Source organism: Mesoplodon bidens (assembly GCF_964165515.1).
Source record: "Mesoplodon bidens genome assembly, chromosome: 4".
NCBI classification, from domain to species: domain Eukaryota; kingdom Metazoa; phylum Chordata; class Mammalia; order Artiodactyla; family Ziphiidae; genus Mesoplodon; species Mesoplodon bidens.
In genome coordinates, this window is record NC_138160.1 from 31,555,245 (window position 1) to 31,572,447 (window position 17,203).

The 17,203-nt window shown below is 38.4% G+C and overlaps 1 protein-coding gene across 1 annotated transcript in view; it reads right to left on the bottom strand.

The window, feature by feature from the left end:
- NUP155 (nucleoporin 155) overlaps positions 1-17,203 on the bottom strand; it is a 64,158-nt gene that overhangs the window by 8,822 nt on the left and 38,133 nt on the right. The window contains exons 21-28 of the mRNA XM_081233543.1: positions 13,972-14,069; positions 11,430-11,560; positions 8,441-8,632; positions 7,639-7,777; positions 6,829-6,964; positions 5,017-5,170; positions 4,689-4,793; positions 3,852-4,006 (exon numbers count right to left, since the gene is read on the bottom strand). Coding sequence (XP_081089669.1) covers positions 3,852-4,006; positions 4,689-4,793; positions 5,017-5,170; positions 6,829-6,964; positions 7,639-7,777; positions 8,441-8,632; positions 11,430-11,560; positions 13,972-14,069 — 1,110 coding nt within the window. The remainder of the gene's footprint in view (positions 1-3,851; positions 4,007-4,688; positions 4,794-5,016; positions 5,171-6,828; positions 6,965-7,638; positions 7,778-8,440; positions 8,633-11,429; positions 11,561-13,971; positions 14,070-17,203) is intronic.

A 17,203-nucleotide genomic window follows, 5' to 3' on the forward strand; every position in this document is an offset into this window, starting at 1 on the left:
ATCTTGCAAAGTACGTGTGTGGATGACAGTTAATTAGCACTGACCATCTCTTAAGATCAAATATAAAGGACTCTGTACCTTTAGGAGCTTTGCTTCTAAAAGGCTTTCCTTTACCTCCCCTCTCATCTCTTAAAAAAACCCCACTTGAAACAAACATTTTAAACATGGGTAATATTTCCAAATTATTCACAGTAGAACACTCTATAGCCGCCAACTTACTTGGTGCAGCCTACGTATGTAAAAAGTGTGTCGTGAGGGCTTCCCTGGTGGTGCAGTGGTTAAGAATCCACCTGCCAATGCAGGGGACACGGATTCGAGCCCTGGTCCAGGAAGATCCCACATGCCGCGTAGCAACTAAGCCCGTGCACCACAACTACTGAGCTTGTGCTCTAGAACCCATGAGCCACTACTGAAACCTGTGTGCCTAGAGCCCGTGCTCCACAAGAGAAGCCACTGAAATGAGAAGCCCGCGCACTGCAACGAAGAGTATCCTTCCGCTTGCTGCAACTAGAGAAAGCCCACACACAGCAACAAAGACCCAACGCAGCCAAAAATAAATTAATAAATGAAAAAAAAAGTGTAGTGAGAAAGAGAGTAACATAATAGTCGGAAAAAGATTTTATTGTGGAAAGAGATGGTAAGCTGAGAGCTGGTAAGACGTATAGGGTCTCTCACATGAGGAGGAAATTAGGTTATGTGTTTGTGTGTGAAGCAGATATGAACAATGGGCACTGTTCTTAAAAGTTAGAGGATTTCTGAATATTTTATAACAAGAATATAGTAACTGTTATAACAAGGAACAAGGTCAGTAAATATTAATGAAAGGGCAATTAAGAGCCACTCTAGGGGACTTCTGTGGTGGCACAGTGGTTAAGAATCCACCTGCCAATGCAGGCAAAATGGGTTCGAGCCCTGGTCCGGGAAGATCCCACATGCCGTGGAGCAACTAAGCCTGAGCACCACAACTACTGAGCCTGCACTCTAGAGCCTGCAAGCCACAACTACTGAGCCTGTGTGCCACAATTACTGAAGCCCGTGCGTCTAGAGCCTGTGCTCCACAACAAGAGAAGCCACCGCAATGAGAAGCCCACACACCACAACAAAGGGTAGCCCCCGCTTGCCGCAACTAGAGAAAGCCTGTGTGCAGCAACAAAGACCCAACACAGCCAAAAATAAATAAATAAATGTGTGTGTGTGTGTGTGTGTGTGTGTGTGTGTGTGTGTATGTATGTATAAAAAGAGCCACTCTAGGGAATTCCCTGGCAGTCCAGTGGTTAGGACTCTGCGCTTCCACTGCAGGGGGCCCAGGTTCGATCCCTGGTTGGGGAACTGGTATCCTGCAAGCTGCAAGGTGCGGCCAAAAAAAAAAAAGAGTCACTCTAACATTGAAAGCATTGAGCAGCATGACAGAAATGACTTACAAAGATTTGTATAGTAATGGTATCTAGGACGCACTAAGAAAAATGACAAGAGTAATCCAGAAATGAGATACTGAAGGCCTGGATAAGGGCACAGTCCACACGTGCCTCTGAGTACAGAAAATAATAGGCATTCAAACACTGGATAAAGGAATGAATTACATAACCTTAAGACAGAGCTACAGTGAATTAAATACTTAATAATGCTTTCATTTTTTTTTTCATTTGAACTTTTTTTTTTCCTTTTTTTAAAACATCTTTATTGGAGTATAATTGCTTTACATTGTTGTGTTAGTTTCTGCTGTATAACAAACAGAAGCAGCTATACATATACTTATATCCCCATAGCCCCTCCCTCTTGCGTCTCCCTCTCAATTCTTAATTGTACAAAAACTATGAATTGACCAAGACCTTTACTAGAAACTACCTTTTAGGCCTTTACTAGCTTAAATTCCTTTTCTTTCCTTTTATTAAATCAAAGACAAAGAAATTAAAGTCACTTCGATACATGTGACAGAAGATGTATATGAAGGGAACTTATAAAAACCAAATGACTGGGCTTCCCTCGTGGCACAGTGGTTAAGAATCTGCCTGCCGGGCTTCCCTGGTGGCGCAGTGGTTGAGAATCTGCCTGCCAATGCAGGGGACATGGGTTTGAGCCCTGGTCTGGGAAGATCCCACATGCCACGGAGCAACTAGCCCCGTGAGCCACAAATACTGAGCCTGCGCGTCTGGAGCCTGTGCTCCGCAACGAGAGGCCGCGATAGTGACAGGCCTGCGCACCGCGATGAGGAGTGGCCCCCACTTGCCGCAACTAGAGAAAGCCCTCACACAGAAATGAAGAGCCAACACAGCCATGAATAAATAAATAAATAAATAAATAAATAAATAAATAAATAAATAAATAAAGAATCTGCCTGCCAATGTAGGGGACACGGGTTCAAGTGCTGGTCCGGGAAGATCCCACAGGCCGCGGAGCAACTAAGCCTGTATGCCATAGCTACTGAAGCCCGCGAGCCTAGAGCCCATGCTCTGCAACAAGAGAAACCACTGCAATGAGAAGCCCGTGCACTGCAACGAAGAGTAGCCCCCACTCGCCACAACTAGAGAAAGCCCACGCACAGCCACAAAGACCCAACACAACCAAAAATAAAAAAAATAAAAAAAGGAAAAAACCAAATGACTATTATGACCAAAGACAGCAAGAAGACCAAAAATGCCTTGGGCCCATACATGCAATAATTACAACTGCATGAGCACACACACACAGATACACAAACTCTCACACTTGCTATTAGCCATATCTGGGTGATTTAAGTAACCATTCTGATTAACTTGGTTTAATAACAACCTTGTCTCAAACACCTCCTTGTCCTAACTTAACCAATCTCCAGATTTTAGAAATAGCACTGCACTATTGTGGCAAAGAAAATTCCAAATGAAAAGAGGGTCAAATTAATGATCTGTCCAAAATTTTTTTTTTTTTTTTTTTTTTTTTTTCTTTTTGCGGTATGTGGGCCTCTCACTGTTGTGGCCTCTCCCGTTGCGGAGCACAGGCTCCGGACGCGCAGGCTCAGAGGCCATGGCTCACGGGCCCAGCCGCTCCGCGGCATATGGGATCCTCCCAGACCGGGGCACGAACCCGTATCCCCTGCATCGGCAGGCGGACTCTCAACCACTGCGCCACCAGGGAGGCCCTGTCCAAAATTTTAAGTTGTCTTTTGATATGACAATCTAATTAGAAATTTCAATGCACTGTTTAACAGGACTCTTAACAATCCTCAATACATATGCTCCGAGACCTATTCAGTAATTTAAAGAGAGTAGAGGAAACTGGCCTGGAATTTGTTAAACGTTTAAAAATATAAAGACTTTGAGAAGTATTTTTTTGTCCTTTAGTTAAGAATAGTAATTAAGGGACTTCCCTGGCAATGCAGTGGTTAAGATTCCACGGTCCCAAGGCAGAGGGCCCGGGTTCAGTCCCTGGTAAGGGAACTAGATCTCACATGCATGACACAACTAAGGAGCCAGTGAGCCGAAACTAAGGAGCCCACATGCCACAACTAAGCAGCCTGCCTGCCTCAATTAAGACCCAGCGCAACCAAATAAAAATAAATAAATATTAAAAAAGAAAAAGAATAGTAATTAATTGCTGTTAATAGGAAAGAATCTAAAGACATACTTTAAAGAAAAGGATTTACAAGACAGTTTGAATAGAGAGTCTATTTAGTAGGAGGTATTTGGTACCTGCTACACATTATTAAAAACAAATAAAAAGAGAAAACTATAAACTTTAGGTAAATCCAAGTAAAAGCATAAAAATTCTATATATCTATAACCTGAATAAGGTTTTATTTAATATCTAAAATCTGGATATAACTAGATATAGCCCAGTTATCAATTATTTGTCACAGTGAGAATATTAGGCCATACCTATGCATGTCAGCCAATTTGGATAAGACACGAGCAGCATTGCTAAAACTTCTGTTCTTCTCATAATACCTCCAGAGTAAATCCATGTAACGAACTTTGTTTTGATCAACTTTGGCCATTCGGACTAGATGTGGCTCCAGAAATGGAGAAGCAATCTGGAAATTGTAAAGTTACTCAGAAACATTTTCTGACTACCCACTTGCTCTTCAGATAGTACATATATCATTTTATAGGTGTGCCTTGTTTTATGAATACATAAGCAATATTATAATCCAGTAACAGATAAGAGAGGGCAATTTTTCTCTTTATAAATGATTGTTTTACCACAGTTAATCAAAGACTTGCTATGATAGTTGCATTAGGTTGATAAAGACAATTTATTATAATCCAATTACAAATCTTTTGATAAACTTTGAGAACACAGCTATTGATTCCTAGATTCTGAGCTCAAAAGCATCTTTGCAATTATCAACTGCCATATACTCATTTTACAGAATGAGGAACACTATGACTTAGGGTAGTGAAAGGACATTTATTTGTGAAGTGGCTTAATGGCAGAGCTACGACAAAGTTCATGTCTCCTAACTCATAATCCATTGATTTTCACCCCACAATATAAACAATCCCAATCAGCTTCTAAATAACAAGAAAACTAGACCAACAGACTACCTTGCTCACTAGGAAAAGGTATTACATTACTTGGCTTTTCACTAATACCTAACGGTTGGTACAGGGTGAAAAACTGAATTTCCTTATGACTATATATGTGCTTAACCCACTGAGTTATGCTACTTAAAACTATAAATTAACAACATTGGTATAAAAAATATTTTTTACCTGTAGCAGTTTATCTGCAAGGTCAGCTTGTATTAGCCAATTATACAGGGCAATACTAAAGAGTTCATCTTTGGATCTTTGAGACAATTTAAGCATTTGTTCAAACTAAAATAAAGAAAACAGTAAAAAACAGTAAAAACAGTAAAAAAAAACAGTTAAAGGCTCGACATGACTCCTTAGCCTTATAAGCTTCTGGTAAGAAATCAACAATCCTTAAATGGTAAGTTCTAAGAGTTACTACCCTTTCCAAGATGGTTATGCCGCCACCACCACACAGAACATCTAAACACAGTGTATTTTCAGAACGAAAATATGCTATGTCCCTTACATGATGGCCTGCTTCTTCATTACTCAGCATATTGGGATCAGATGACAACACTGGAGGTCCGGGTTTTTTGGGCACGCTGGGAGACTGAGGAGCAGCCTTACTTTGATTTACCAGTTCTTGAAGTGTATCTGTAATACACTTGTAACTGTTTAATCTGAAAAAGAATGAAAAAGGAGCAATTCCATGATTTAGTTATCAATTGGTTTATCTTATCTAATTGAAATATAAACTAAAGAGAATTTTGGAGAAAATACACACACACACACAATTTGGTATTAAAACTAATACAAATCATTAGTTATCTATTTTATACATAGTATCCATAGTTGAGAACCTACTGTGTAGCACAGTGAACTCTACTCAATGCTCTGTAGTGACCCAAATGGGAAGGAAATCCAAAAAAGAGAGGATATATGTATATGTATAGCTGATGCACTTTGCTGTACAGTAGAAAGTAACACAACACTGTAAAGCAACTATACTCCAATAAAATTAAAAATAAATAAATAAAAATAAAAACAATACAAATCATATGCTTTTTCAATAGGTCTGAGAAGCACTTGTTTAAAAGGGTAAAGTCATAAAAATGAAACACATCTTAGATTGGTTATATATTTCCTTTATGGACATAACTTTTTAAAAAATATTGCTTATTTTACAGTTTTTTTTAAAAAAATAAATTTATTTATTTATTTTTGGCTGCATTGGGTCTTCATTGCTGTGCACTGGCTTTCTCTGGTTGCAGCGAGCGGGGGCTACTCTTTGTTGTGGTGCGTGGGTTCTCATGGTGGTGGCTTCTCTTGTTGTGGAGCACGGGCTCTAGGCGCACAGGCTTCAGTAGTTGTGGCACGCAGGCTCTAGAGCGTAGGCTCAGTAGTTGTGGCACACGGGCTTAGTTGCTCTGCGGCATGTGGGATCTTCCCGGACCAGGGCTCGAACTCGTATCCCCTGCATTGGCAGGCGATTCTTAACCACTGCGCCACCAGGGAAGCCCTGGACATACTTTTTTTTTTTAAAAAAACAGTCTCTAATAATCTGTAAACATTTAAAAATCATCCTTTAAATTTAAGAAAAAGAAATGTCATGAAGAACCTAGGGGTAAGACAGGAATAAAGACACAGACCTACTAGAGAATGGACTTGAGGATATGGGGAGGGGGAAGGGTAAGCTGTGACAAAGTGAAAGAGAGGCATGGACATATATACACTACCAAACGTAAGGTAGATAGCTAGTGGGAAGCAGCCGCATAGCACAGGGAGATCAGCTCGGTGCTTTGTGACCGCCTGGAGGGGTGGGATAGGGAGAGTGGGAGGGAGACGCAAAAGGGAGGGGATATGGGAACATATGTATATGTATAACTGATTAAATTTGTTATAAAGCAAAAAATAAAAAATAAAATAAATAAAATAAATAAAATAAAAAAAAATTAAAAAAAATAAAAATCATCCTTTAAAATACTAATCCTCATCCAGAACCAGACATTGGGGGTGGGGCGGGTGAGACAGCAATTTTGTTTCCAAACTTGTTCTTGCATTTCCAATTGACATTAATACAACCTCAGGAAAACCAAAGAGGCAAGTTCAAAAATATTTAGGTCCTTAAGAGTTCCCACCAGGCTATAATTTTATCCCTAGGCTAATAATTAGAATACTGATTCACACCTTTGATAAAACAAGACATTTTTAGGTGAAAGCATAATTCAATTTTATGAGTGGTACTTGAAATATTATTTTCCTAATACCATCAATCAAACTTGACACAAAGAAAAGTCTATATCCATAAAGTTGCATCTGCTAAGGTGATAAAACTCACCTTTCTTGGAAAGCCTGAAGTCCTACGATGTCTTCTTCTGGTTCTCCATGTTTATAGAAATGAAGTCCAAGACCCTGAGGATCTTTTTTCTCTGCAGAAGTAAGAGAGAGCTCCACCACACCCTCATAAAAACGCACTAATAGGAAAGACAAAGGACAAAGAGTTAAGGCATATTATTAAGTGGATACATTTTCCTTAGATGGCTTATAAAAATACTGATCAAGGTTATTATGTTTACTATGAGGTTTCTACTGTATATCCGTCACCCAGGTGATAACATCATATAAAATATTTCTGATGAGTCTACCGAAGAACTAGGTTCCAGCATGCCTAAAAGGCAGCTATTAAATGTATTTTCTTCATTGCAAAAAAATGTCATATTTAAAATAGCAAAAAGGAGGGTTGCAGTTCCTTGATGGAAAAAAAATCTTAGGATTCAAAGTAGTACCTGTACTAACAGTTACTACATTATGTTAAACTTGATTTAAAGTAATTTTAAAGTGAGCAGACAGGCAGTATTTTTAAAATGAATCAAAAGAATCTAAAGCATCTGAAAAATAAATGTAACCCAGAAAGCAATCTAACACAGGTAGTAGTTTAACTGGAATAGGACCGAAACCCCAATGTTAAAAAGTTACACATTTCAAGATATAAAAAGAGAGTTATAGCTTTTGTAGAAGCTGGTGCAGTCATCAAATACTAAGACATAAGAAATGAATTCCCTATGTCATATCACTTGGGCTACTGAAAGCTGAAGGAAGATCTCCCTCTGAGTTAAGCAGAAGGTATGAAGAACATTTTGTTTCTCACCTTGTCTATACTGAGCACAAACACTGGACAGGTCCACTTGATTGCTGATTTTTTGATACTCCTTTAATGACTCCCTTAACATTCTTTCCTTTTCAATCTTATTTTGAACTTGTCGGGAACGCTGGAGAAGCTCATTTGCCTAGAAGCAGAGATGACAAGAACTTAAAAAGATACAAGCACATGGACGATGCTGTCAATACAAGTTTTGTTTAGTCTATGTCTAAATTTACATCCGGTTGATTATCATCAAAGATAAAAACAACTCTACAAACTTACTTCTTCTTAATTTTAGGCAGAAAAGTTTTTGACCAAAAAATGCTAGCTATTCTTAATTCCTCTCACAAACATGTAAGCAAGACAGCTTTTGACTGGTAAATCTCTTGCCTAGTCAATACATTATTGGTCAGCAGGCAGTCCGAGCGACACTGATTTTTTAAATTTTTTTCACCTGTAGGAAAGGATCAATAAAAATTGCCCAATTAGCTCTAATTTATTACAGCAAAGTTTTAGTGATTTTTTCTTAATTTTTAAGGAAAGGCATAGTTAACCATTTTTTAAATACAATCTAGAAATACTATCAAAGATTCTTTATGAAGAATTTATATACGGATTTTAAGAAATAATATATTCCAATGTCTTTCTTACACAGATGAGGATCCTGACGCCATGGAAGGTTAAAAGACCTACCCAAGGTCGTATGTCAAACAAAAGACAACAGTTCCTGATTACAATTCTAGTGTGCTTTCATCATACCATGAAACCTCCTGTAAGAAACACTGAAACGGGTAACAAAGCATCATACCTTAGAACAAACTGCATCATCAGTGCTATACAGAAGTGGGCAGATGTCCTGTAAGTGTAAACTAATGCCATCAACAGCAGCATTATCTCTGATGTAACAGTTGATTAGAGAAGCAATTAATGCCCCAGTCAGTTCCTTGTCCCTGATTACCAGATCTTTAAAGGTGGTGATTTTCAACTGTTCTTGAAATTCCTAGGAGTATAAAAGAAAATCCTCTTCCGATCAAAAATATAGGAATATTGTATTTCCACACAGAATGAAATTTCTTTAATAATTTAAAATATCAAAACATTAATAGACTCTATAATTCAAAAGATAAAATATACTAAACTATAAAAAATAATAAAATTTTACAGATTTTCATAGAATCATTGAGAATTGTAAAAGAACCCACAGTATGCCTATCCCAAATCTCTCACTTTACGAATGAGGAAAGCAAAACCCAGGTGGAGTCAAAATTCGAGACAGGCCTCCTGACTTTAGTTATAACCAGGAAAAAACAATCAGCTACATTAAAAAATCTTGGGCTTACATTTATTTTTCCAAAATAACATTTGAATTCTATTATTCAAGGACTTCTGACATTGGAGTTTGATCTTATTTAAACAAATCTGCTTGCTAAAATGGAGTTCTAAAGTATTGAGGTGATTTATACTATAGTAACATTCTGTTTAGTGATCTGACTGCTATTTCTTTTTTCTAAATTTCAGCAAATATACAATCTATGTTCAAATTTTTGGAATTAATATTTAATTTGCATTCCTTGAGCATATAGGGAAGGAAAGCTTTGAAGGTGGATCACAAAAAAGATACCTAGGCTAAAAACTGACCTACATTATTCTTACCAGCCAATAAAACTAAAAATCATTATTCTACCTGGCATGGAAAAGGAAATAGCTTTCATAATTAAACATATTCACTTGAGTTTTTAAAAGAGGAAAAAAAAGTATGTGCTATTCTTTCTCAAATAAATGGATCTGGGGATTCCCTGGTGGCACAGTGGTTAAGAATTCGCCTGCCAATGCAGGGGGCATGGGTTCGAGCCCTGATCTGGGAAGATCCCACATGACGCAGAGCAACTAAGCCCATGTGCCACAACTGCTGAGCCTGTGATCTAGAGACCATGAGCCACAACTACTGAGCCCGTGTGCCACAACTACTGAAGCCCATGCACCTAAAGCCTGTGCTCCGCAATAAGAGAAGCCACCGCAATGAGAAGCCCATGCACCGCAACGAAGAGTAGCTCCCACTTGCTGCAACTACAGAGAGCCCGTGCGCAGCAACAAAGACCCAATGTAGCCAAAAATAAAATAAATAAAATACATAAAAAACAAACAAACAACAAAAAAACCTGAACTTATCAAGCCTCTGTAGATTTGACTTCCATTTCATAGAAAATTCAGGAAATAGACGAATAAGTTCACTACAAGTAAGGTAAAGACAACCTCAGAATGTTGGGATTCTACAAGATTGATGACCTGATGCCTACAAGGCAATAGCAACACCCCCCCACCAAAAAGAGAGAGACAGAGAAAATTGCTCTAGACTGAGAGGTTTAAGAGAAAAAACAACCAAATTCAATGAGTGAACCAACTGTTCAGATTTTGATTAGAATGAACCAATCTATAAAAAGATATTTTTAAGACAGAAATTTCATTATTTTAGATGTTACCCAAAAGAATTAGTGGTAATATTGTTAAATGTGATAATGACATTGGTATTCAAGAAAATGGCCAAAGGAATACATATTAAAATATACAGGAATGAAAGGACATGATGTTAGGGATCTACTTTAAAATAATTCAGTAAAGAAAAAGAAAATAAGGCAGAGATTAAGTAAAGTTGGTAAAATTGTGAAAATGTTGAATGCAAATAAATTGTGTATGGGGGATTAGTTGCACTTGCTGTACTTTTGTGTATGTTTAGAAATGCTCACAATTAAATTAATAGGTGGGAATACATTCCCCCTAAATGACCTAACATTTAGATAAATGCAAATTACCTTTACCCTTAAAAAGGATTCCAATGAGGACAGCAAGAACCATTCATTTTCCACAGTGGCAAACATTTTTCTTTAAAGTAGGAATGTTTAATTTTAATTTAGGTCACTGGACTTCTTGAAATTACATGCAAAAAATTTTTTTTTTTTTTTTTTTTTTTTTTTTGTGGTACGCGGGCCTCTCACTGTTGTGGCCTCTCCCATTGCGGAGCACAGGCTCTGGACGCGCAGGCTCAGCGGCCATGGCTCACGGGCCCAGCTGCTCCGCGTCATGTGGGATCTTCCCGGACCGGGGCATGAACCTGTGTCCCCTGCATCGGCAGGCGGACTCTCAACCACTGCGCCACCAGGGAAACCCCATGCAAAAATTTTATGTATGTGTCTTTATGCATTCTTTGAAGGTGGGGAGAAAGAGTTTTGATCAGATTCCCAAAGGGATCTGTAGCCCAAATAAAGGTTACAATCTACTGTTTGAAAAATATTTTTGGTAAAGTAAGAGTTCATTCACATATCACAACAAAGTTCTCATATACTGTAATAACTTGTGGTTTTGATAATGAATCCCTCAAGTTATCATGCTTTAGTGCAATTTTCTCATAACACATTAATTTGATCATAACCTAAATGCTTCCCAAAATAGTGATCATAAGCTAAATGCTTCCCAAAATAATCTCCTTCTGAACCTAAGTGAAAGATTACAGCTCACTCAAAAGCAGACAAACTGGGATTCCCTGGTGGTGCAGTGGTTGAGAGCCCGCCTGCCGATGCAGGGGACACGGGTTCGTGCCCGGCTCTGGGAAGATCCCACGTGCCACAGAGCGGCTGGGCCCGTGAGCAATGGCCGCTGAGCCTGCGCGTCCGAAGCCTGTGCTCCACAACGGGAGAGGCCACAACAGTGAGAGGCCTGCGTACCACAAAAAAAAAAAAAAAAAAAGCAGACAAACTAAGCACAGAATTAACAGTACGATCTTAGGGGGAAAAGTATCCTACCTTCGGAAGTTCTCCTACAAGGGCAGTGAACTGATGTTCACAAAGAAGTTTCCATAAAGCCAGAGCCTGGTATGATTTTCGAACCAACTGCTGGATTGCCTGAAGTGAAACCTTTTCACTCAGTTGAGCCTCTAGTTACAAAACACAACTCATGAAGTTTTGAAAAATGACAGGTTAAGTTGTTTTAAGTAAAACACTTTATCTCAAATAACAACAACTACAGTTAAGGTTGAAATCCTCATTGTTCTCCTTCCTCCCCTCATAGGCAACCATGATCGTGAGTTGTTGAATTCAGTTTTATCCTCTCACTATATATAAGTGCTTCTGTGTGTACGCATACATAAACAGTAAAAATGTTGCTGTTTTTAGACAAGTTACACCATTGCTTTTTCTGCCCAGTTATATTTTCACAGGCTACCCATACTGATAAGTAAAAATCTAGTATCAATACATTTATTTTAATTGCTGAGTGTTCCATTATGTAAGTATACCACAATTAGGTCCATTTTCCACATGAAGGACATTTCTGTTGTTTCCAATGTTTTGCTACTACAACAATAATGCAATAAATATCCTTAAAAAAGGTCTCCTCAAAAACACAGTCAGGTTTTGCTATGACTGTTTTTCAAATTAAGATTCATTGGTGAATCATGAAATCAATTCAGTCAATCATGACAGATTTTTTTCCCCCTTAAAAAGGAAATAGAATGAAAAAGGAAAAAAAATATTAGAGTATAAACTAGGTATAGTTATTTCTTAAAATTTTGTTGTGTGTACATGCTTTTAAACATCTGGGTCATAATATAAAAATTATTACTTATTGTGGGAAAAACGTCTGGTAAAGACTGTTCCTGAATATATACCTAGAAGTGAAACTGCTGGCTTTGAATGCATATGCATTTTTAGCTTTTAATATATATGATCAAATTGCTCTCCAAAGTGGTTATTTCAGTGCATACTGTCAGCAATTTGAATGCTCCCCTTTGTATAAATCCTTACCAATGCTTGTATTTTGTCAAGTTTACTTGAAAAGAAGCACTGAAAGAAGAATTTACAAAATAGTGCACAGAAAACTAGGTCCAGCAGGAAGGAAAGGAAGTACGTTGGAACAAAAGTAAATAGCTGAGTCTTAACTAGCAAAGTTCTATCAGCCTGAATAACTGGCTCAAACAATAGAAGGCAAAAGAACTTAAAACAAACCCTGAATGGCAGGCAAAATTTAAACAATATTTTATTACTATGCCAATTCACATCTGGAATAATTATTGGTTATAAGAACTTTTCAGTTCCCTTGATATTTCCTTAGTTGTTACTTTTTTATAATAAATAAAAAAACACAACCTAACATTTGATTCACATTTTTAACTCTCCAAGAAATACCACTTCACACACATTAGGATAGAAATGTTTTTAAAAAAAAAGAAAAAGAAAAATTATTGGTGACAATGTGGAGGAATTGGAGTATTTTGTGTACTACTGGTGGAAATGTACCAATACAAGGGTATAGTTGCTATGGAAAAGTTATGGTGGCTCCTCAAAAAGTTAAAAACAGAATTACACATAATCCAGCAATTACACTTCTGGATATATAATAAAACAATTAAAAGTAGGGACTCAAATTTCTATTGTACACCATGTTCATAGCAGGATTATTCACAATACCCCAAAGATGAAGGCAACCTAAGTGTCCACCAGCAAATGAAAGGATAAGCAAAATGTGGTTGATACACACAATGGAGTACTATTCAGTCTCAGAAAGGAAGGAGATTCTGACACATGCCACTACACATGTGAACTCTGAAGACATTATATGCTAAGTGAAATAAGGCAGTTACAAAAAAACAAATACTATATGACTCCACTTACATGAGGTACACAGGGTAGTAAAATTCAAAGACAGGAAAAAAAAAGGTGACTGTCAGGGGCTGGGGGCAAGGGAAAACAGGGAGTTATTGTTTCATGGGTACGGAGTTTCAGACTAGAAAGATGAAAACATTCTGGAGATGGATAGTGGTGTTTTTTGCAATCACCATGCTACAGGACATCATGTGAACTTAACTTACTGAATGCCACTGAACTGTACACTTAGAAATGGTTAAAACGGTAAATTTTATGTTATGTATATTTTAGTACAATAAAAAAATTCATTAGAAAAAGGTGTGTATTGGGGAATTCCCTGGTGGTCCAGTGGTTAGGACTCCTCACTTCCACTGCAGGGGCCCTGGGTTCGATCCCTCGTCGGGGAACTAAGATCCCACAGGCCACGGGATGCAGCTCCCCCACTGCCCCCAAAAAAAGTTAAAAAAAAAAAGTGTGTATCATGTTTTCTGGTGGAAGAAATGAAAACCTTTTATGAGCTGAAAGTTGTGGAAATACCTGATGTCCATATCATCTTACTTTTCAAATCACACTAATATTATTTTAATAAAAATATTTGTTACCACAAACGATCTTATCAAGAGATATCCACTGTTTTCTATTCACCTAATAAAACTCTTTACTGGGGTCATGTACATTTAACTGATCAGAAGCAATAATTTACCATGAAACTTCCTCTGCAGCTCCTGTTGCATTTGCTGGGTATTTCCATTTTCAGGGCGCATGAATCCTGTCAGCCTCTGCTGCACTTTGGCAGTAGTACTGAAACAAAAATTCCAGAAAGTATATTCATAGGGTTGTGCAACTATCACCACAACTTAATTTTAGAACATTTTTACTCACTTTCCATTAGCAGTCAATTCTCATTTCCCCCGCCCTACCCTAAGCAACAGCTAATCTACTTTCTGATTCTATAAATTTGCCTATTCTGCATATAATGAACTGGAATATGTTGTAAATATTCTTTTCCTCTGTAGATTAGTGAAATAATCACTGACAAATCAATACAACAATTTACACCTGGAGCATTTTAATCTCTCAGATGCTTAAATTTTCACTGAGAGTAAATGGTTAATAACAATAGCTTCCATTTATCAAACACTTGCTCTCTGTCCCCACCAATGATTTAACGTAATACAACAACTCTATAAGGTACGTATTATTAAGAATACCATTTTACAGATATGAAAACTTCAGGACAAAAGTGAAAAGCAAAGAACCTGCTGTCAGGAAATACTGGTCACTGAGAGATATGAGCTAATAAAAGCATTTGGTACTCATTTGGTGAAGAATCTGATTATTTCAGCTCTTAATGCAACTTCAGGGATGCAAAGAAAAGAATGATGAACTTAAACAAAAAATCTATATGCAAAACAGAAACAGACTCACAGGCATAGAATACAAACTAGTGGTTACTAAGTGGGAGAGAGAAGAGGGGAGGGGCAAATTACAGGTATGAGATTAAGAGATACAAAATACTATGTAAAAATTAGATAAGCAAAAAGGATGTACTGTATAGCACAGGGAATTACAGCCATTATTTTGTAATAACTTCCAATGGAGTATAATCTGTAAAAATACTGAATCACAATGCTGTACACCTGAAACCAATATAATACTGTAAATGGACTATACTTCCATTTAAAATAAAAAAGAGGGGGCTTCCCTGGTGGCGCAGTGGTTGAGAGTCCACCTGCTGATGCAGGGGACACGGGTTTGTGCCCCAGTCCGGGAGGATTCCACATGCCACGGAGTGGCTGGGCCCATGAGCCATGGCCGCAGAGCCTGCGCATCTGGAGCCTGTGCTCTGCGACGGGAGAGGCCACAACAGAGAGCCCGCGTACAGCAAAAAATAAATAAATAAATAAATAAATAAATAAATAATAAAAAAATAAAAAAGAGGGACTTCCCTGGCAGTCCAGTGGTTAAGACTCCACGCAGGGAGCACGGGTTCGATCCCTGATCGGGGAACTAAGATCCTGCAAGCCATGGAGCATAGCAAAAAAAAAAAAAGTATGACTACTGAAGCTATAATAGGTACACTGTCGGATGAAGTTTATAAGTGAATATGTCAATGTTGTTAGAAAACAAAATTTTTAGGGTAAAAGCAATACAACTATACTATAAAAGAAACTGAGCAAATTCCCTTTAACCTTAAATCTGAACTGAAAAACAATACAAACTCATAATTTTGTTTTACTAAAAAAAATAAAAAACAAAACAACATACAGCATGACCAGTAGGAATTAATACCTCTAGCTGTAGTCTCTAATACCCTTTCCTACCAAAAGAAACCAGGGCTCCCTAGAGAAATGGCCAAATCCAGTTCTAGGGCAAGAATTGTACCAAATGAGCCTGAAATGTCCTGTCATGCTAGAAAGCAAAGACGCTACCAAATACTGTCAAAAAGGACTCCAGAGCAGTTAGAAGAGGCAAGAGGTTGGGATAATTTTCCATTGAAAAAACAACCTGCAATGGATTGAAACACATTAAATACGTTTGAAACCAGATCCACATAATGATACTAAATAAAAAACTCAACGGATGGTGCTGGCCAAGATGGAGTAAGCCTGTTACAGTCTCTCTCACTGACTACAAGTGGGAACTTTGGACACTATACGAAAAGCAACTATTCACCTGAGGACTCTAATAGCACACAGATTGATGAGGGGAAGTCAAAACTCGAATGATAATCCATATGGAGGTGAGTATACTGGGTTCCCCCCTACTCCTTTATCTTCAGGCTTTGTCCAAAGGTGAACTGAGTCTCCAAACAGTATGGTGAGGGCTTCCCCGGTGGCACAGTGGTTGAGAGTCCGCCTGCCGATTCAGGGGACACGGGTTCGTGCCCCCGTCCGGGAGGATCCCACATGCCGCGGAGCGGCTAGGCCTGTGAGCCATGGCCGCTGAGCCCGCGTGCCCGGAGCCTATGCTCCACAACGGGACAGGCCACAACAGTGAGAGGCCCGCGTACCACACAGACACACAAAAAAACAAACCAGTATGGTGAGTAAAACTCCCAAGGAACATTCAGCAATGTCTGGAGACATTTTGAATCATAACTGGGGAGAGCTACTGGTATCTAGTAGGCAGAGGCCGAGGATAATCCTAAACATCCTACAATGCACAAGACAGCCCCCAGCACAAAGAATTATCTAGTCTACAATGTCTACAGTGCCAAGGTTGAGAAACACTGGAGCAGAAGAACTGAGAAAAGGGGGCCGTGTGGTCCAAAAAGTCTGGAGGGAATCAGTTATCTCTCTTGATGCTTTGCCCCAAAGGCACCACCACTTCTGCAAAGCTGTATGACAAGACAGTGAAAACTGAGAGAAAACACCGACATTCTATCCAGAGGACCAGTAAAAGAGGCCTCTGGGACCTAGGGAATATATGGGAAATCAGAGCAAGAAGAGGCTGGAGGAGGAGATCCCCTAATTCTGAGGAAGATGAACACAGCTTCTGGGCTCACCTCCCAGGCTGTATGTGCATGGAACATACCCAAAGAAGCAAAGCAAAGATACTAAGTCTCTGAAGACCACACACTGTATGATTCCATTTATATGAAATGTCAAGAACATGTATATCTACAGAGATAGAACACATTAGTAATTGTTTGGGGCTGAAGGGTAGAAATGGGGAGTGAGTGCAAATGAACAAGATGGATGTGGTCTAAAAATGGATTGTTATCATGACTGAAGAAATTCTATATATTTACTAAATCACTGAACCGATTTAAAACAAGTGAATTTTATGGTATGTAAGTTTTATCTCAAAAAGCTATTTAAAAATTCCCATACTCAGTGAGACTAATGTTGTGAGGGTTGGTTGAAATTAGGAAATCTCTTAATAAAGGTAAGGAAAAAAATTATACAATCATCTCTATAAGATGTAGACAA